This window comes from Panthera uncia, assembly GCF_023721935.1.
Source record: "Panthera uncia isolate 11264 chromosome A1 unlocalized genomic scaffold, Puncia_PCG_1.0 HiC_scaffold_17, whole genome shotgun sequence".
In the NCBI taxonomy this organism is placed as follows: domain Eukaryota; kingdom Metazoa; phylum Chordata; class Mammalia; order Carnivora; family Felidae; genus Panthera; species Panthera uncia.
In genome coordinates, this window is record NW_026057577.1 from 113,418,149 (window position 1) to 113,437,724 (window position 19,576).

Here is a 19,576-nt window from a genome sequence, read left to right on the forward strand (position 1 = left end):
TCCTCTTCAACTATTTTGCCCATCCTCCCTCCCTCCCTTTCCTGTGACAACCACCCGTTTGTTCTATGTATTTGAGTCTATTTCTGTTTTCTTTTGTTCATTTGTTGTTTTAGATTTAGATTTAGTGAAATTACATGGCATTTTCTTTTCTGTCCTATTTCATTTAGCATAATGAAATGAACCCTCTAGGTTCATCCATGTTGCTGCAAATGGCAAGATTTCATTTTTTTTTATGGCTAATATTCCATTGCATACATATACACCACATCTTGTTTATCCATTCATTATCCGTCAGTGGACACTTAGGTTGCTTCCTTATCTTGGCTATTGTAAAGAATGCTGCAATAAACATAGAGGTGCATATGTATTTTTGAATTATTGTTTTTGCTTTCTTTGGGTAAATACCCGGAAGTGAAATGACTAGATTGAGTGGTATTTCTAATTTTACGTTTTTGAGGAATCTCCATACCGTTTTTATAGTGACTGTACCAATTTACAGTCTCACCAACAGTGTAGTTCCCTTTTCTCCACAACCTTGCTAACACTTGTTATCTCTTGTTTTTTTGATACCAGCCATTCTGGCAGGTGTGAGGTGATGTGTCATTGTGGTTTTGATTTGCATTTCCATGAGGATTCCTGATGTTGAGCATGTTTTTCATGTGTCTGTTGGCTATCTGTATGTCTTCCTTGGAAAAATGTCTACTTAGGTCCTCTGCCCAATTGTATCAGGTTGTTTTGGTTTTTTTGGCATTGAGTTGTATTAGTTCTTTATATGCTTTGGATATTAACCCCTTACTGCATATATCATTTGCAAATATTTTCCCTTATCGAAGTATTTTGCCTTTTTTGTTTTGTTGATCCTTTCCTTTGCTGTGTAGAGGCTCTATAATTTGGTATAGTCGTTATTTATGTTTGCTTTTCTTGTCTTTGCTTTTGTTGTCAGATGTGGAAAGTCACTGCCAAGACTGATGTCAAGGAGGTTACTGTCCTGTGTTTTCTTCTAGGCTTTATGGTTTCAGATCTCACATTTACGTCCTCAATTCATTTAGAGTTTATTTTTGTGTCTGGTGGCAGTAAGAAAGCAATCCAGTTTACATGTGGCTGTTCAGTTTTCCCAACACCATTTATTGAAGAGACGGTCTTTTCCCCATTTTATATTCCTGCCTCCTTTGTTACAGATTAATTGGCCACATAAGCATGGGTTTATTTCTGGGCTCCCTATTCTGTTCTATTGATCTTTATGTCTATTTTTGTACCAATACCATACTGTTTTGATTATTATACTTTTGTAGACTAGTTTGAACTCTGAAATTGTGACACCTCCAGACTTGTTCTTCTTTCTCAAGATTGCTTTGGCTTTTTGAGCTCTTTTGTGATTCTATACGAATTTTAGGATTATTTGTTCTGGTCCTGTGAAAAACGCTGTTGGCATTTTGATAGAGATTTCATTGAATTTGTTATTGCTTAGGGTAGTATGAGCATTTTAACAATATTCTTCCAAAACTTGAGCATGATATATCTTTCCATTTGTTTGTGTCATCTTCAATTTCTTTCATCAATGTGTTTCACCTCCTTGGTTAAATATATTCCTAGGTATTTTATTCCTTTTCAATGAAATTGTAAATGGGATTGTTTTCTCAATTTCTCTTTTTATTTCATTATTAGTATATAGGAACACAATAGGAGCGCCTGGCTGGCCCATTTGGTAGACATGTAACTCTTGATCTCAGGGTTGTAAGTTTGAGCCCCATGATGGGCATAGACTTTACTTAAAAAATCTTAAAAATGCAATGGATTTCTGTATATTATTTTTTTGTATTCATTTATAAGTTTTAATCTATATATTTTGGTGGAGTCTTTAGGATTTTCTATACATAGTATCATGTCATCTGTAAATGTATAGTGACATTTTTACTGCTTCCGCTTACCATTTGGATGCCTTTTCTTGGCTTAAGCAGGCCAAACTTTATCACAGTCTGATAAAAATGGGCATGTGACCATTCTAGGGAACTGTTCAAAAGGAGAGGCCGTATGATAAAATTGGTTTTATAAACTTGTATAAGATACTCCCTATCCTGCAAGTTTCAATTAGATCTATTATCTTTGAAGGTCCTTCTAAAATGTAATCATTCATGTACATACTGATAACTACATAGTGCCAAACAAACCGGTCAGAGAGATTGACCGTTTAAGGAGTGAGGTAGTTCTAGGACACTTTTCATGGCTTTTCCCATGTTTTGGATTATCTGAGTGGGGTCTAAATGTAATCACAATGTCCTTACAAAAGAGAGGCAGAAGGAAATTTGACCTAAGGGTAAGAAGGTAATAGGGCAACAAAAGCAAAATATCCTTGGCTTCGAAAATGGAGGAAGGAGCTACAAGTCAAGAAAGGGAGCTCTAGAACTAGAAAAGGCTAGGAAATGGATTCTCCTCTAGATCTTGTGTAGAGTGTCCTGCCAGCACCCTATTTTTGGCCCAGCAAAACTGATTTTGGAGTTCTGATCTCTAAAACTACAGAATAACTGTGTGTTATTTTCAGCCACCATGTTTGTGGCAATTTGATATAGCAACCATAAGAAACTAATACAAAACTAAATAGCCTTCTACTGATTTGCAGAACCACATTATCCTTATGAAATTGCATCTAATTTTATTCAATTTCCTTTTCTGATATTCTAGTAATCTTGCTCCTAAGCACCTAGCAACCTACAAAGAAGTATGCAGCCTGTTAGCTTTATTAGACATCCCTTTGCATTATAAAACAAAACAAAATCCTACATTGGCCTCCTCTATTCCTTGTTTGCCACATCTTCCTTTTTGCTTACCAAAAATATTTTCCCCAAGGGATTGTCCTTGACTTCTCACTCTTCCTCATAATCCTGTACTTGTCATTCTATTCACTGCCATAGCTTGATTACGTACAGCAAATTCTCTAGGCCCATCTGTTGATCTCCAGACCTACATTTCTAATGGTCTGCTGTAAATCTTCAGCGGGGTAGCTCATTGGCATCCAGCATTCAACATAACTAGAAATGAATTCATCATCCCGTGATAGATTTATAAACAGAAAACCAAATCACACCAGGAAATGAATGTTTCATCAAATAAGGCATGTTAAGAATTTTGTTTTGTTTTGTTTTACACAATAATGGAAAACTAGAGAAGTATCTGATTTGGGGGGTTTTGCAGATGTCAATTTTGAGTAATATTTTTCAGCATTTCTTCACTTTGCTTTGTTCCAACCTCGTTATGGTGCAAATGACTGCGGGAATGGAAAATCTGAGTTTTAGACTATACTGTATTTAAATTGTAACAATACAGTTTTCTCAAGTTTCAAAAACTTTGTATATGCTTGCTTTTCCATTATCAAATGCTCATAGATCATGAACTTCACCCAGTGATGCTTTGACATCATACTGAGGTTTGTTTTCATGTCTAAATCAACTTTATTGAGGTATAATTTACATACACTATGATGTACTTATTTTAAGTATAGAACTAACGGAGCACTTTCTAAGGTATAGTAAGGAAAAATCAAAACAAAAAAGAGTACATATGCTCCCTTTTGTGTAAGAAAGGAAAAATATAAATATGTATATATATTTGCTTTTGCAAAATGAAACATAGGAAGGATAAATCAGAAAATAAAATTGGTTAAACTGCATAGAGTAGGTGAGAATGGGACTCCTTGGAGTACAACTTTTTTTTTTTTTATTTAATGTTTATTGCTGAGAGAAAGACAGAATGTGAATGGGGAGGGGCAGAGAGAGAGGGAGATAAAGAATTCGAAGCAGGCTCCAGGCTCTGAGCTGTTAGAACATGAGTCGGGCTCAAAACCCATGAACCGTGAGTTCATGACCTAAGCCGAAGTCAGATGCTTAACTGACTGAGCCACGCATGGCCCCAGAGTACAACTTTTTAATACAATTTTGATTTTTGAACAAGTTATACTTTTAAATATTTAAAAAAAATTTTTTTTAATGTTTATTCATTTTTAAGAGAGACAGAGCATGAGTGGGGGAAGGGCAGAGAGAGGGAGACACAGAATCTGAAGCAGGCTCTGGGCTCTGAGCTGTCAGCACAGAGTCCGAAGTGAGGCTGGAGCCCACAAACTGCAAGATCATGACCTGAGCTGGAGTCTGATGCTTAACCGACAGTCACTCAGGCGCCCCGTAATTTTACATGTTTTTTAAAAATCACCAAGAAAAAACACATAGATGAATCCAAAGGAACAAATGAACCTAATTGTACATGAAAATTGACAATGTGAACATTTAATTCAAGTAACTTGGGACATAGTACTCTGACTCTGTGAGTTTTTATCTGAAGACAAGAATTGTGAAGAGATCTTGAACTTTAACTGGTAGCTTGTTACTGGTGGTATTAGTGATTTTAAACCAGTTTTGTGTGTATTGTAGAATAAATAATGCATTGATGTTAGGTAGCAGGATTCTCGTTGTGAGAGAAGGGTGATAAAACATGAAATGGGGTATGGGGTGCAGAAGAGCAACTCTGAGCAACTAGAATGAAATTGGAGATTATTTGTGTGTGTGTGTGGCGGGGGGGGGGGGGGGGTTGGACAGTGATCTTATGTGCCACCAAAAGTGATTCTTTGAGAGTATAAAATCATTATTGATGATGTTAAGTATGATCACTTGGTTAAAGTGGTACATACCAGACTTCTTCATCGTAATTGTTTTTTGTAGGCTTCATGCCCAGAGCAAAGCCCAACATGGGGCTTGAACTCATGACCCTGATATCAAGACCTGAGCTGAAATCAAGAGTCACTTAACTGACTGAGCTATACAGGCACCCCCATAAAAGTACTTTTATCTCTTTTGGCTAGTAAGTCATTTATGGATTGATTTTTGAGACTGCATAAATTCTGTTTTCCAACAAAGTTTCACCAGATTGTTTTGGCATTCTTTGGATTGTTACCAAAATGTTTAACTTGAACCTTTCATGAGGAAACAATGAGAGAAAGCCAAATTGTGAAACATTGTATGAAATGACTAGCCTGAAATCTTTAAAATTGCCCAGTGTCATGAAAGAAACAATTCAGCAGGTGAACTGTTCATGATTAAAGGAGAGTAAATTTGGGGCTCCTGGGTGGCTCAGCTGGTTGAGTGACCTACTTCAGCTCAGGTCGTGATCTCACGATTTGTGAGTTCGAGCCCTGCATCAGGCTCTGTGCTGACAGTTCAGAGCCTGGAGCCTGCTTCAGATTCTGTGTCTCTCCCTCTCTCTGCCCCTCCCCTGCTCATGCTCTCTCTCTCAATAAAACGTTAAAAAAATTAAAAAAAGAAAAAAGTAAATTCAATGCAAGATTATTGATTGGATCCAGATTTTAAGAAAATTAGTGCAAAAAAATATTGGAGCAACCTTGCTAGATCAGAAAGAATATTGTTCCATTGTATCAGTGGTTAAATTTTTTTTATTGTGATAATGCTATTATGTTATACAGAAGAATGATGTCTTTTTTCAGGAGAGACACATCCTGAAGTATTTAGAGGTGACATCATGATGTATGCATCTTAGTTTTAAATGAAACTTATGTGGTGGAAGGGAAGGTAAATACATGTGACAAAACGGTTTAAAAAATATTAGAGTCTTAAACTTAAAAAAAAAAAAGCATTTAAAAATAACTCTTTGGGGCACCTGGCTGGCCTTAGTCAGTGGAGCATGTGACTCTTGATCTTGGGGTTGTTGGTTTGAACCCCACATTGGGTACAGAGATTACTGAAAAATAAAATCTTTAAAAATAATAACTCATTAGTGCCTGGTGCAATTTTTAGATGGGTGTAAACAACATCGATACAAGCAGCTATTGACTAGAATCCCAGTAAATATCCACTAACAATTTCAAAGATGTATCAAGTGAAAACCAGGAGAGAGTAGATGTATGTATGGTTTGTATTCAGAATCCTCTAAATAATCAAACTGACCGTTGTTTATTCAGTTTTCCCAGGAATGAGTGAGACTTTGTGGAAGACAGAAACTATAATTCTTACTCTTCTAGACATTTACAGTATGACTGGAGAGAGAAGTTAGATTTATAAAAATACAAAAGATAAATATTAGAAAAATCTGAACGTTAAAAAACAAAGTTAAATTGTCCATTAGGTATCATGTTATAGAAAAATGTCATGGGAAAACATACACTCAATTAAAAAGTGTTCGATACTAAATTTTGTTTTAGAAAATATACGTACAGGGGCGCCTGGGTGGCTCAGTCAGTTAAGCGTCCAACTGTTGATTTGGCTCAGGTCATGATCTCATGGTTAGTGAGACTGAACCCTGCATGGGACTCTGTGCTGACAGTATGGAGCCTGCTTGGGGTTCTCTGTCTCCCTCACTTTCTGCTCCTCTCCTGCTCACATGCATGCTCTCTCTCAAATATTTTATTTAAAAAATATGTGTACACTGTTATTGTAATTTGTTTTCTAAAAAGAACATGTGTATGTAGGGAATAGAAAAAATACATGCACACCAATTGTATTACAATGGCCATCTTGGAATGGGAGGAATTTGTGATTATACTCATCTTTGAATTCTATATAGATCAAGTATTTTTTTAATTTTTTTAATGTTTACTTATTGAGAGACAGAGAACAAGACGGGGAGGGGCAGAGAGACTGAGGGAGACACAGAATCTGAAGCAGGGTCCAGGCTCTGATCTGTCAGCACAGAGCCCAATGCAGGGCTTGAACTCACGAACTGGGAAATCATGACCTGAGCCAAAGTCAGACGTTTAACTGACTGAGCCACCCAGGTGCCCCTAGATCAAGTATTTTTGCAACACTTTTATAATCAGAGTACAAATATTTTATTTTTTATTAAAAAAAAATTTTTTTTTAACGTTTATTCATCTTTGAGAGAGCATGAGCAGAGAAGGGGCAGAGAGAGGGAGACACAGAATCCAAAGCAGACTCCAGGCTCCGAGCAGTCAGCACAGAGCCTGGAGCCAGCTTCCGATTCTGTGTCTTCCTCTCTCTCTGCCCCTCCCTGCTCATGCTCTGGCTCTGGCTTTGTCTCAAAAATAAATAAAACATTAAAAAAAAAAAAAAAAGAATTCTAAAACACAGTTTAAAGTATACAGCAATGTATGCTAAGCACCAAACTGCCTGTCAGTTCTGTCAGAACGTCATAGGGCTGGAGCACTCAAACACCTCTTCCTTCAAGATACAGAACTCCCACACAATGTTGTAGTTTCCTGTATATGACACAGTGAGTGCTCTTTGGCCATTGTGAATATATCATTTGATGTTCACCTATCCCATTAGATAAATTCCTCCATTTTGGAGATGAGGAAACAGGAGATTTAGAGAAACTTAATTAACTTTATAGGGATCACTGAGTGAGTGGTTGAACCATAATTCAATCTTTACTCATTCAAAATGACTAGTGTTGCTGGCAGAATAGAAGCTCCCACATTAGGTCCACAAGTAATAGGAGAGCAGGGACCTTGTCAGACTTGTTCCACTGTGACCCCAGGGTGCAACATAGTATATAATGTAGTACATAGCACATAGTAGTCATCAAATAAAAACTTATGTTTTTATTTTTTTTTATTTTTTAAAATTTTTTAATATATGAAATTTACTGTCAAATCGGTATCCATACAACACCCAGTGCTCATCCCAAAAGGTGCCATCCTCAATACCCATCACCCACCCTGCCCTCCCTCCCACCCCCCATCAACCCTCAGTTTGTTCTCAGTTTTTAACAGTCTCTTATGCTTTGGCTCTCTCCCACTCTAACCTCTTTTTTTTTTTTTTTTTTTTTTTTAAATAAAAACTTATGTTAATGAATAGGTCACTTCTTTGTCACTACAGTTTACAACTAAAAACTAAACTGCCTTTCAAATTCAGTCAATAAAGGCAATAGCTTGGTATCTACAATTGAAATGATAACGCCAAAATTTTTACATTAAAATAGTGTGAAAAAAGTAAGACAAATTTGTGGCAATAGTATACTTTAGTAGGACTATTATTGGTAGAGTGATTTTTATAAATTTTCTTTTACATACAGGTTTACTTAACATAAAACATATACTATAAAAACGAGGGCTGTCTGGATTATTCTTTCTTTTCAGATCTGTCATACGCCAAAGGAAAAAAAATCTATTAAAAAACAACAAATGGGGCCCCTTGATGCTAGTCTTACAGAAATAAATTATAAATTATACTAAATATGATTATAAAAGTCACTGCATGGGCAGCACCTATATAGGGTAATGAGAAAGATGGAAACAACCTAGAAGCAGAGGCTCACTGATTTATTATGTAAAAGGGACCAGATATTGCAAGAGAAAAGAATACTGAATTTTTTTAGCCAATTCATGAGGTTGCCTAGGAAGTTAGTTCTACTAGAGTTAACAGAAATAGAGTGCTGTATTTGTTAAAAGCCAAAGTTAAGGTGGAATGCTGTATCTTTTTTTGAGGAAAATTTGCCTGTATTGCCTTATTGTATGGGATCAAAGTAGGTTTATTTTACTGAAATTTAAACTTATATTCATTGAAGTATATGTGGGTTTTTTTGTTTTTTGAGAGAGTGAGAGAGAGAGAGAGAGAGTGAGAGAGGGAGAGGGGCTAGGGGAGAAAGAGTGTCTCAAGCAGGCTCCACACTCAGCACAGAGCCCAGTGCAGGGCTCAATCCCATGATGCTGGGGATTATGACCTGAGCCGAAAATAAAAGCTGGACACTCAACCAACTGAGCCACCCAGGTGCCCTCTGTGGAATTTCTTCACAGCCATACTGTAACATTTTGCAGAGTTTATAGCTCCCTTGAAATAAAATTCTAATTAAAATCACATTAAAATATATTTCAAGCTTAAAATTACAAGATCTGAATTGTAGTGTATATTTATGTCTATTTGATTATACAAATAATACAACCTTATGGTAATACATTTCAAAGTTGAAAGACCCAAGACTCAACTCTCCCACAATCAGTGGTAAAATCACATTACTGCTTTCTTACGTGTTTTTCCCAAAACATTCTAGGTACACAGATGTAATAAGTACCTGCTGCTGCACGCCCCCTGATGTTATCTACTATTGCTATTTTTTTCTACTTAGCAATATATCTTTAACAACATTCCAAACACATAGATTTTTTTTTTTTTTTAAGTATTTATTTTGAGAGAGAAAGTGTGCATGAGCCGGGGAGGGGTGGAGAGGGGAGGGAAAGAATCCCAAGCAGGCTTTGCACTGTCAGAGACCAACATGGGATCTTATGACCACAAGATCACAACCTGAGCTGACATCCAGTGGGATACTTGACTGAGCCACCCAGGCGCCCATCTTGTTTCTAATAGCTGCATAATATCCCACCTATCTCAATTCCTCTTTTAATAAACATTTAGATTGTTCCAGCTTATTAGTTATTAGAAACCATTCTGTAGTATATTTGTACAGTCACTTCTGTGTATATCCATGGGCTATTTGTCTAGATGAGGACTTTTAGAATTAAATGGAATATACAGGGGGCGCCTGGGTGGCTCAGCTAGTTAAGCGTCCAGCTCTTAATATTGGCTCAAGTTATGATCTCCTGGTTTGTGAGTTTGAGTGCCACACTGACCATGTGGAGCCTGCTTGGGATTCTCTCTCTCTCTCTCTCTCTCTCTCCCTCCCTCCCTCCCTCCCTCCCTCCCTCCCTCTCTCTCCCTGCTCTTCCCCTACATGTGCACATGCACTCTCTCAAAATAAATAAAAATAGAATATACAGTTAACATTTTGGAAAGAGATTGCCATTATGGCTCTTCAAAAGAAGATTGTACAAATTTATACTTTGATGTGTCTTCTTTGCTGGGCTAGGTCAATGTGGTATTAGTGTTTTTAAGAAATATAATCATGAGAAAGTACATAATTAGTATATAACTTTCAAAACATCAAAAGAATTTGGGGCGCCTGGGTGGCTCAGTCGGTTGAGCGGCCCACTTCGGCTCAGGTCATGATCTCGCAGTCCGTGAGTTCGAGCCCCGCGTTGGGCTCTGTGCTGACAGCTCGGAGCCTGTAGCCTGCTTCAGATTCTGTGTCTCCCTCTCTCTGGCCCTCCCCCGTTCATGCTATATCTCTGTCTCAAAAATAAATAAACATTAAAAAAAAATTTAAAAAAAAATCAAAGAATTTATTAGCGACCAAAAAAAATCATCTGCCACTGATCATATTTCTTTATAACTAAAGTAATTAAAAGTATGGAATGTGAAGACAGATATGGGTTCAAGTCCCAGCTTTGGCATTTAGGGCCTGTGTAATTTTCAGTAGGTTATTTAGTCCTTTAAGCCTTGATTTAGGTCTTTGCAAAATGGGGGAAATAATAGTGCCTAACAGAATTATGATAAAGATTAGTGTACAAAACTGTTTAACGAAGAGACTGACGGGAGTATGTGCTTGATAACTCACAATGGATGACCTAAATGATTTAGCACATAGCAAGAGCATCTATTTACTTCTATTTTATAAAACCAATAGCGAATACAAAAAGATCTCCATCAATGAACTGATTATTTTCTTGCAGTCTTTGAATTCATAAGAATATAAAATCTTCATCTGAACCCCTCACAGTCATGAACGTGAAATCCTGGGCAGAGTTTAGTATGTAACACAATTCATCTGGATTCAAACTTCGAGATAAAAAATTCTAATTAAAGAAGAACTTCAGTAATGAGATTTATCAACTGCAATGTAATCTTGAATTTCTCTAACCTAAGATAAAACAAGGGAATTTCTAAGACAGCATTATAACGATGATGGCTGGTAATTTATAAACAATTTTTCAGGGGAGCCTGGGTGGCTCAGTTGAGTGTCCGACTTGAGCTCAGGTCATGACCTCAGGTTCACGGGTTCGAGACCTACATTGGACTCTGTGCTGATAGCTCAGAGCCTGGAGCCTGCTTCTGATTCTGTGTCTCTCTCTGCCCCTTCCTGTTTGCTGTCTCTCAAAAATAAATAAACATTAAAATAATTTTTAACTATTTAATTCTACTTTATAAAATTTTATTTATTTTTGACAGAGTGTGAGTGAGCAAGAGGCAGAGAGTGAGCCTGGAGCAGGGCTTGAACTCACAAACTGTGAGATCATGACCTGAGCTGAAGTCGGATGATTAACCAACTGAGCCACCCAGGAGACCATTATAAGCACTATTAACTTGAGAATGGCTATAAAGAACCAAGTGTAAAACTCAAATGTTGCTGTTGATTTCGAGCATTCTTTTTAATAGATGTTAAATACTGAAATTACCTAGAAGTATGATCACCTCAAATCTCCACTATATATAGGAAATATATTCACTTTGAGACTTAAACATTTAAAATAGACACCACAAAATGTATCTGTGATTAAAGGTCGAATTTATTAGGAGATTAAGAAATGTATTATACATGGACTATAAATACTGCACAGCTGACTTTATTCACAGTCAAGCACAGAAATATAGTCAGTGCCAACCTATTTTGTGGATACTCTTGTTCTTTTGTTCCAAGAAAAATTTGCACCGTAAGACTTGGACTTGGGTTTTGGAACCTTCTTCTCTTCAATGTCATAGCTCCACCCTAGAAAACAAAAACAAACCCACAGAAACAATTAAAGAGGATACCTCAAGAGCACAGCAAGCAGAAGCTAACTTTCATAAATTTAATGTTTACTTATCAGGAGTGCAGTTCAGCAACCTGAAATAAACTTAGTAATGTGTTCCCTTATAATCCTGTGTGATAAGAGGGTCCAATATATTGTCTGAAGATGATTTACCATATCTCAAAAGTGTGACCCATGATTTGACTTCTCCTTGCTCAATATTCCTAATTCAATTATCAATGGTTACATATTCGCATAAAATTTTCCATTTCTCCAACATTTAAGTCATTTAACATGTGACTTCTTTAATAACTGCAGTAGGGAGCATTAAGCAATATAACCTGTTTCACTGTTTTCTAAAAACTAGTGCCTTTACAACAGTTTGGATCTCACTGGAAGCAATACAGGAAACATAGTTATATACTTAGTTATTTATACAAATGACACAGTTGCAGCAGACCATAAAAGATTACTTGGTTCAGCTCTCTGGATTTTGACAGGCTACTGATTAAATACAAAAAAAATTTCAGCATTTGCTTCAAGTGCTATCTATTTAGAATCCCAGGGACATACTTGATAACAATGCACAATTTCTGCCCTCACCAAAGGCCCATTGGATCAGAATCTCTGGTAGGGGGCTGGGACTGTTTACTTCCATGTTTTCTGCTGTAAGTCCAATTCTTCAGTTCTTCTAAGGTATGGAGAACAACTATTCAACATGCTCCTTCTTGAAGATGTAATTAAGTCATCTTTCTATTCCCTAGTCTAAGAAACCTCTAACTTTTACTTCATAAGATTCATTTTCCATACCTGTAATTTATCCTATCTGAGGGCTTTTTTCAAATAACTCCTCTTGAAACATGTGATCCATGGCTGAATCATGTAGCCATGTATAAAATGCCCAAACTGAATAATACAGGTATAATTAAGTAAACTTCTTGATCTTGTGAGTCATGAGTTCTAGTGCCTCTTGGTGAGTATAGAATTTGCTGCCACAAAGCTTTCATTCAATAGCCCCTTAGAATGCAATTTTGCCACAAAAGTGAAGCCTATGAAAATCAAGTCATCAAAGTATATTACTACTATTGCCTATTTCAGTGTCCAAAAAGAGGAAATAATTAATTCCACTGCTAGAACTCCATCTTCCATGAAAGTCCACGTGCTATAAGGAAACTGAGAAGCAGGAAAGCAAATGTAACAAATGGTTTAAAAATACAAATGAGGGGCACCTGGGTGGCTCAGTCAGTTGAGCATCTATCTGACTCGATTTCAGCTCACATCATGATCCCAGGGTCGTAGGGGCTGGTTGTTGTGATGTGCGCTGAGCATGGAGCCTGCTTAAGATTTCCCTCTCTCCCTCCCTCTATCTCCCACCCCCCTCTTGCCCCATTCCCTGCTTTTGCTCTCTCTTTAAAAATACAAATACGAATGAAACCTCAAAATCCAGGACACAAAATACTGATTCACTTGCTTAAACATAACCTTACTTTCATAGGGGAAAGTTTTGAGTACTTTTTAATGTACTAAAACAGGAAAAAAAAATCAAAGCTAGGTCTTACTTTAAGAGGATCTGAACATTAACAAGTAGCTATTTGCATTTCAAAAAATGTACTAAGGGGCCTAAGAATAGTACCTACCTCATACGTTGTCATGAGATTTAAACAAACTTACGTGAAGTGCTCAGAAAACGCCTGGCACTTAATCATTTACTGATTCTATGAAAAAGGTACTTTTCTAAAACTTTTATATGAATTAATATTATGTCCTTTATATAACTGAGGAAACTGAGGCACAGAGTGGTTAGGTAACCAGCACAAGCTCACTCAGGAAGGGACAGAATGAAGATTTGAACAAAGACAACCTGATTCTGGAGCCTGTGCCTTAACTAATACTGTGTCTCTTGTGTTTACAGCAAGCACATGATAAATGTTCAGCTATTCTTTCTCTCTCAGATTTACCTGCCAGTTTGTAGCTACACATTTTCTACATGAAGTATTAATGTAAATAAAACTTTCATCACACTGGAACCTAATAATTTTGAATTAACTATAGAAAGGAATTTTGTAAGCAAATTAATACTGTAAACTGAGCATAACTTTAACATTATAAACTTCTCAAGCACCTCCTACATTAGCTAGCAAATGATGCTGTTAACTATAAAAAATACTCAATTCAATAAAGCAGGTATAATGATATTTACTCAGCATTTGCTATTCATTTAATGATTGCATACTCTGTGTCAGGGACTGTTTAGACACCAAAGGTAAAGCAGTGAATAAACTCCCAAACTTCCTTAAGTTAGTAGAAGAGAAATTAATAAATGCACAGTATATTAGGTGCTAATACAGTAATAACTAAGATTAAAAAATACATATTATATGCTAACAAGCACTAAAGAGAAAACACTTTAGAGAGGGTGGACAGGGAAGACCTCCCTCCTTGAGAAGGTCACATGTGACTTGAAGACCTGAGGGAGGTCGGAGAGTAAGACAGGTGGAGGTCTGGGAAAGAGCTTGCAGGCAAAAAGAACAAGTACAAAGGCCTGGAGGCAGGAGTGAGTGTCCCTGGTATTCAAAATCCTGTGCTAAGTGCTTTCAATGTATTTTTATAGAGTTTTAAAACTGAGATCATAGGTTGCTTGGCTTATGGATTAGGCATTATATATACACCCTGATTTTGTATTTAATCATGAGGAAAAATAAAACACAGGGAAGACAAATAAGCAGCATAAAGCCACATGGCTAAGTGGCAAAGCCAGAGTTTTCACTGAGGTTGACTTTAAAACTATGCACCCAACCACCTCATAAACAAAACCTTTTCTTTAGAAGCATCTTATAATTGCAATTTTTATCTATTTCACACCCATTTCCTTTCAATCTTTGTGATTTTGTGATATTTTTCCCCCTTGATTTTTAGAAATGTGTTGAAAAGACTGTTTCAAGAATGCCTGGAAAGTCTATGTCCCTCATACATGTCCCTCCATACCCACCCAAGTTGTGGAGAAAGGAAAAGGTTTCTAGAGAATTGTCTGATTATATGGACTGTTGGTAAGTCACCTACCCAAGGCCTCCACGATCTCTTCTTGCCAAGTGATGGGTGAGAGTCCCTATGCTCCCTACTCTGTCCCCCTCCCCACCGCCTCTTCCCAACACACTCTCCAGTCCAATAAAGACATTATTATACACGGACAGATACCTGATAATTACTCTCTCATTTACATGGTTAATCTTTCAACCATCAGGGAGAAAAAAAAAATTTTTACTGCATCAGAATGCAGACATAGCTCTATTATCTGTTTCGTTCATGGAGTCTCAACATGCTGTTAGGGTCACTGCAATGTGAGAAGACTGGGATTTTGTACACATGAAAGAACAACTGGTTTGGGTTTTCTCCTGGTAACTAAGGAGTGACCTGGCTCTTAGAAACTGTGAGCCAGATTATAGTTGCTGTTGATGGTGATAACAACAATAAATAGAAGTATCATTATAGGGATTGGAATGTGGATGGGCAAAACACCCTGGGAAAACAAACAAAAACACACATGGAAGAAACCAGCATTTGCTAACAGCGTCCATCTCTATGTTATGACTCTACCACAGCCACCTGTGATGTTAGGATATATAGAGGAAAAAGTCTGTTCTCACATTTTTCTGGGGAAGTAATTTTGTTCTCAAAGATGCACAAGCAACTTAAGCTTCTCTGATTAAGTAAAAGGAAAGGGTTGGAGGAAATCTAATGATAACTCACAAGAGACTGAAACTCAAGTAAGAGTCTACATAAATCTTTTGGATTTTCTATCCATCATGGAGAAGATATAGATCTGATGCTGTGATGAAAATTTGCTCTTTTTTGGAGAACTCTATCAAGAGTCTGACCACATTTCCAAGCATCCTTCTCCCAAGTGTTTACCTTATAATGCCTGGATCAACAAATTTACTGGTTCCACTATACTTCATATGAGAATCTTTCCCAAGTTATTTATTATAATATTGTGATAATATGAAGGCTACTGGAGCAAGCAGTAAGCCTTAGCTTAAAAGATAACCATAAGAATAACACCACACTTGAAAGGGCATTAAACATTTGTACTTAATGGGTAAGGTACATGAATTATGCTCCTTTTCTACCTCCTTTTTGACAGTTCTTGAAAAGAAAGAACAACAAAAAGAACATAATATAACTTGCAAGAAATAGGACGTAAAAATTTAAGAATGGAATTTTATTTGTGAAATGTTTAAATTTCTGTAGGAATTTGCTTTTCAACACTTAGTTGTTTTTTTTTTTTTTTAAAGAACTCAAACTTGAGTTTCTGAATGAGATCATGGAAGTGAAAACACCTGCACTATCTGAAGAATGCTTATTCAAAATGAAGATGTAGTCTATCTATGACCGTGGTCCCAATATGTTGTTCCATTAGGACACTGAAAACCACTCCTTACTCTTCCCAGCTGTGCAACAGAAGATGATCAAAGCAACTGAGTCCAAAGCAGCTGCCCCAGGGATGGGGTAAGCTCCTAGGGCTGCCGTCACTTCCCACTGAGGAGAGCAGCCATATGGCACGGATTAACCACAAATCCAACCACCAGCACCTAAATGATGAGAAGCTGACTCCCTTTGCTGTTTCACACACTGGAATGCTTTCACAAAGATATTTTCATCTTTAAGCCCTAGTATCAGAGAAGTACCTCTGGCAAATACTCTAGTAAACATAAAATGTGACCTGTAATATCTCATGCTTAATTTCTTTTTTGGAAATATGCCCACTTATTTTGTTGATCTCCAGGCAGTGGTTGGGATACTCTACTTCCTATGATATGAATGTTTGGGGTAATCTTTGAAATGTACCTAAAAAAGCCCAAGGCCCCAAACTCAAAAACCAACCACATAAGGCCTCTGAACAAAACCAGACCACAACAATTAACTTGTGAATTCTATGTATGAGACATAAAAATTCCATTCAGTTTTATTTACAGAACCATTTTATTTATGGTCCAGTAATGCAAACTATTCATCGGTGCTTTTATTGCTTGTGAAATATGTTACCTCTAATAACTTTGGTTCAAGCCCTATAAAATGTCTTTCACCTGTAACAATCTAATCTCAAACCCTGACATTAGTTCGGAAGTGAACAGTTTAATGATTTTTCCTACTGTCCATTTGTGTGCAAAGCAAGAAGCACAACATAATTTGGCACAAACTGACATAACTGGCGGTCATTGCTAACAGAGGCATGGGATGAGAATAGCAAAGGCTTTGGGAAGCCAAAGAAGGTATGTTGATACTTGGAAGGTTTCAAAGTTCCTCACCAGGCTATGTACCCATATTATGCCTGAGTAAAAGCAAAGCATAAACTTTTCAAATATAATTTAAAAGAGGAGGGGGCTGATAGCCTTTGAGGAATTTCACTTTAAAAGTCCCTCTATTTTGAAATTCCCTAGTACCTAATAAATATTTGGGGGTGGGGGAGTTCAGATTAATTTGAAAGTATCTTAGATCTTCTTTTAGAAAATATCATGGAGGAGAAATAACGTTGGGATACACTAGCAAAGCAATTCTGTCCACAAAAATTATATGAACTTATTTAAACAAGCAAATAAGGTAAAAATGTGAGGCACCTGAAATATTTATTAGATTAGTAACACCCTACACCTGCCACAGCTGCAACACCTCAAAATAAAATCCCACCTTTGATGTGATAGTCAATGACCCCCTTAAATTTTCTTTTCAAATAATACAGTTGCTCTACAGTATTATTTTTATTTCCAAAGCAGTAATTGGAACCACATTATTCAGAATTTGCCACAAAACAAACTGGTTTGTGTTCCAAAAGTACATATGAAAATCAGTCATTAGAAATGGAGAACACATTTTTTCTAGAAAAAGAAACTATATAACAGTGGTAAATGTCCAAAAATCAATGAGATGTCTGTGCATAGGAATTTCCAAATCCCATATTACACTAGGCACCTCACTAAGCCACCATGTACATATAACACGATCGCCAAGAGAAAAATTATTTCAGACCTCCAACAGGAAATCTATCTCTCCTCCACCCCCTCCAACATGTCTATCTTTGTCTCTCAGGTGCCTCAACAGGTCAGGAGTCAAGCTGAATACTTCCCAGGCTACAAGACAGCCAGTACCTACAACTGGGGACTGAGAAGAAAAAGTTATGTAGAAAAAAACTGGGGCTTCACCAGAAAATAATGTAGTATCTATAGTATACCAGATCTCAGCCCTGATCATGGTCTTTGAGTTATTCTGAAACCCTGTAAAATGTAGGTACAAACAGTCCTCATAATTTGTGGATTCTGTATTTGTGAATTTGCCTACTCACTAAAATTTACTTGTAACCCCCAAATCAATGTTCATGATGCTTTCATGGTCATTAGTGACACGCACAGACCTTTAAAATTAGATTCACCCAACATACATGTTTCCAGCTGAGGTCAAGTAAGGTAATGTTCTGTGCCTTCTTGTTTCCAACCTCATATTGTAAACAAGTGTCTTTTCGTGTTCTATTTACAGCCACATTGTTTGTATTTTTTTCCTTGAAGATTTTGCTGTTTAAAATGGCCCCACAAGTATAGTGCTTCAGTGCTTTCTAGTGTTCCTAAGCACAAAAAGGTTCTGATATGCCAGTATGTGTATCAGGTAAGCTTCACTCAGGCATAAGTTACAAGTGCTGTTGGCTATGAGTTCAATGTTCATGAATCAACGATATACATTAAATTAGGTGTTTTTAAACATGTGAATGGAATCACATTTTAAAAAGGTTACGTATTGCTTGGCTAACAAAGTAGTGCGATCAGGGGCTTGCAGGAATTTAATTTTGTATTTTCCTAGGAGCAGTATTTCCGTATTTGCTAATTTAGTGTTTGTTGGGACTTTATAGATCATAACTATCATGAATAATGAGAACCAACTGTAATAGATACATAAATTCTGTCTGGTGACTCCACCCTACCCCCTCTGAAAAAAAAAAAAGTCTGTTTCCATTTGTAATTCATCTCAAATTTCCTTTATATAAATTTGTGCCATATTGATTTTTCCTTTGAATTGGTTACAATATCTGCCTGGCTCCCTTATTTCATGACTAAAATAAATTTAAATAAATTTTAAAAACGTTCATTTATATCTATATTAGAGTCATGATTTTATCTTTTTCAGGAAATTCTTTTAACATTTTTGGAGGTCCCATTGAGACACCTAATAATAGATCCACCAACCAAAACACCAGAAGTTGCGTGCCTTATTTTAAGCGCAGGTATGTCTTTTCTTGGTAAATACAAGAGAACTTTGCTGACTCTCCATTTTTCTAATTTTAACTTTGCTCTCTACTATGTCTGGAAATTGGTTTTATGGTCTAATTATTTGATGATTCCCTTAAGTGAATTAATGGCTTTAGAGATCTATTCTCATTTTATTTGTTTGTTTGTTTATGAGCTTGCAAGCATGAGTGGGAGGGGCAGAGACAGAGGAGATAGAGAATCCCAAGCAGGCTCCCTCCTCTCTGTCAGCACAGAGACCCATGTCAGGCAAGAATTGAAGAACCAGGAGATCCTGACCTGAGCCAAAATCAAGAGTAGAAAGTTTGAGTGAGCCACCTAGGTGCTCCTCTATTCTCATTTTAAATAGCGGGAGAAAAGACAGAAAATCTGGTTTGTTGGTCTTTGAGGTTTATTTGACTCAAACAAATGAAGAATTTATACTCACTTAGAACAGCTCTTTAGTATGGACTAGTGAATTTCATAATTCTGTTAACTGTTAAACCACGACTGAAATTTTAGAACTGAAGTTGTAAGCTCTCTGTGACTATTAGTCTGTCTACATGTCTATTAATTCAGAAGGGCCTTTACCTCTCATATGTGTGGGTAATGTTTTTCTACCTCTACATGACATTAATGAATTAGATTACAAAAATCTCTTTTAGAGGCTCTGTTCTGATTGGCTTATAAAGAAAAATAAGTGCTTGTGTAAGTATTCCTAAAAATCTTG

At 36.7% G+C, this 19,576-nt stretch overlaps 1 protein-coding gene across 2 annotated transcripts in view; it reads right to left on the minus strand.

Annotated features, from left to right (window-relative positions):
- Nucleotides 1–11,338: 11,338 nt before the first annotated feature.
- The window catches only part of NDUFS4 (NADH:ubiquinone oxidoreductase subunit S4), a 111,895-nt gene continuing 103,657 nt past the window's right edge, over nt 11,339–19,576 (minus strand). For both annotated transcript variants that reach the window (XM_049648079.1, XM_049648080.1), the window contains exon 5: nt 11,339–11,556. In XM_049648079.1, the coding sequence (XP_049504036.1) occupies nt 11,453–11,556 (104 nt within the window). In that variant the 3' untranslated portion in view covers nt 11,339–11,452. The remainder of the gene's footprint in view (nt 11,557–19,576) is intronic.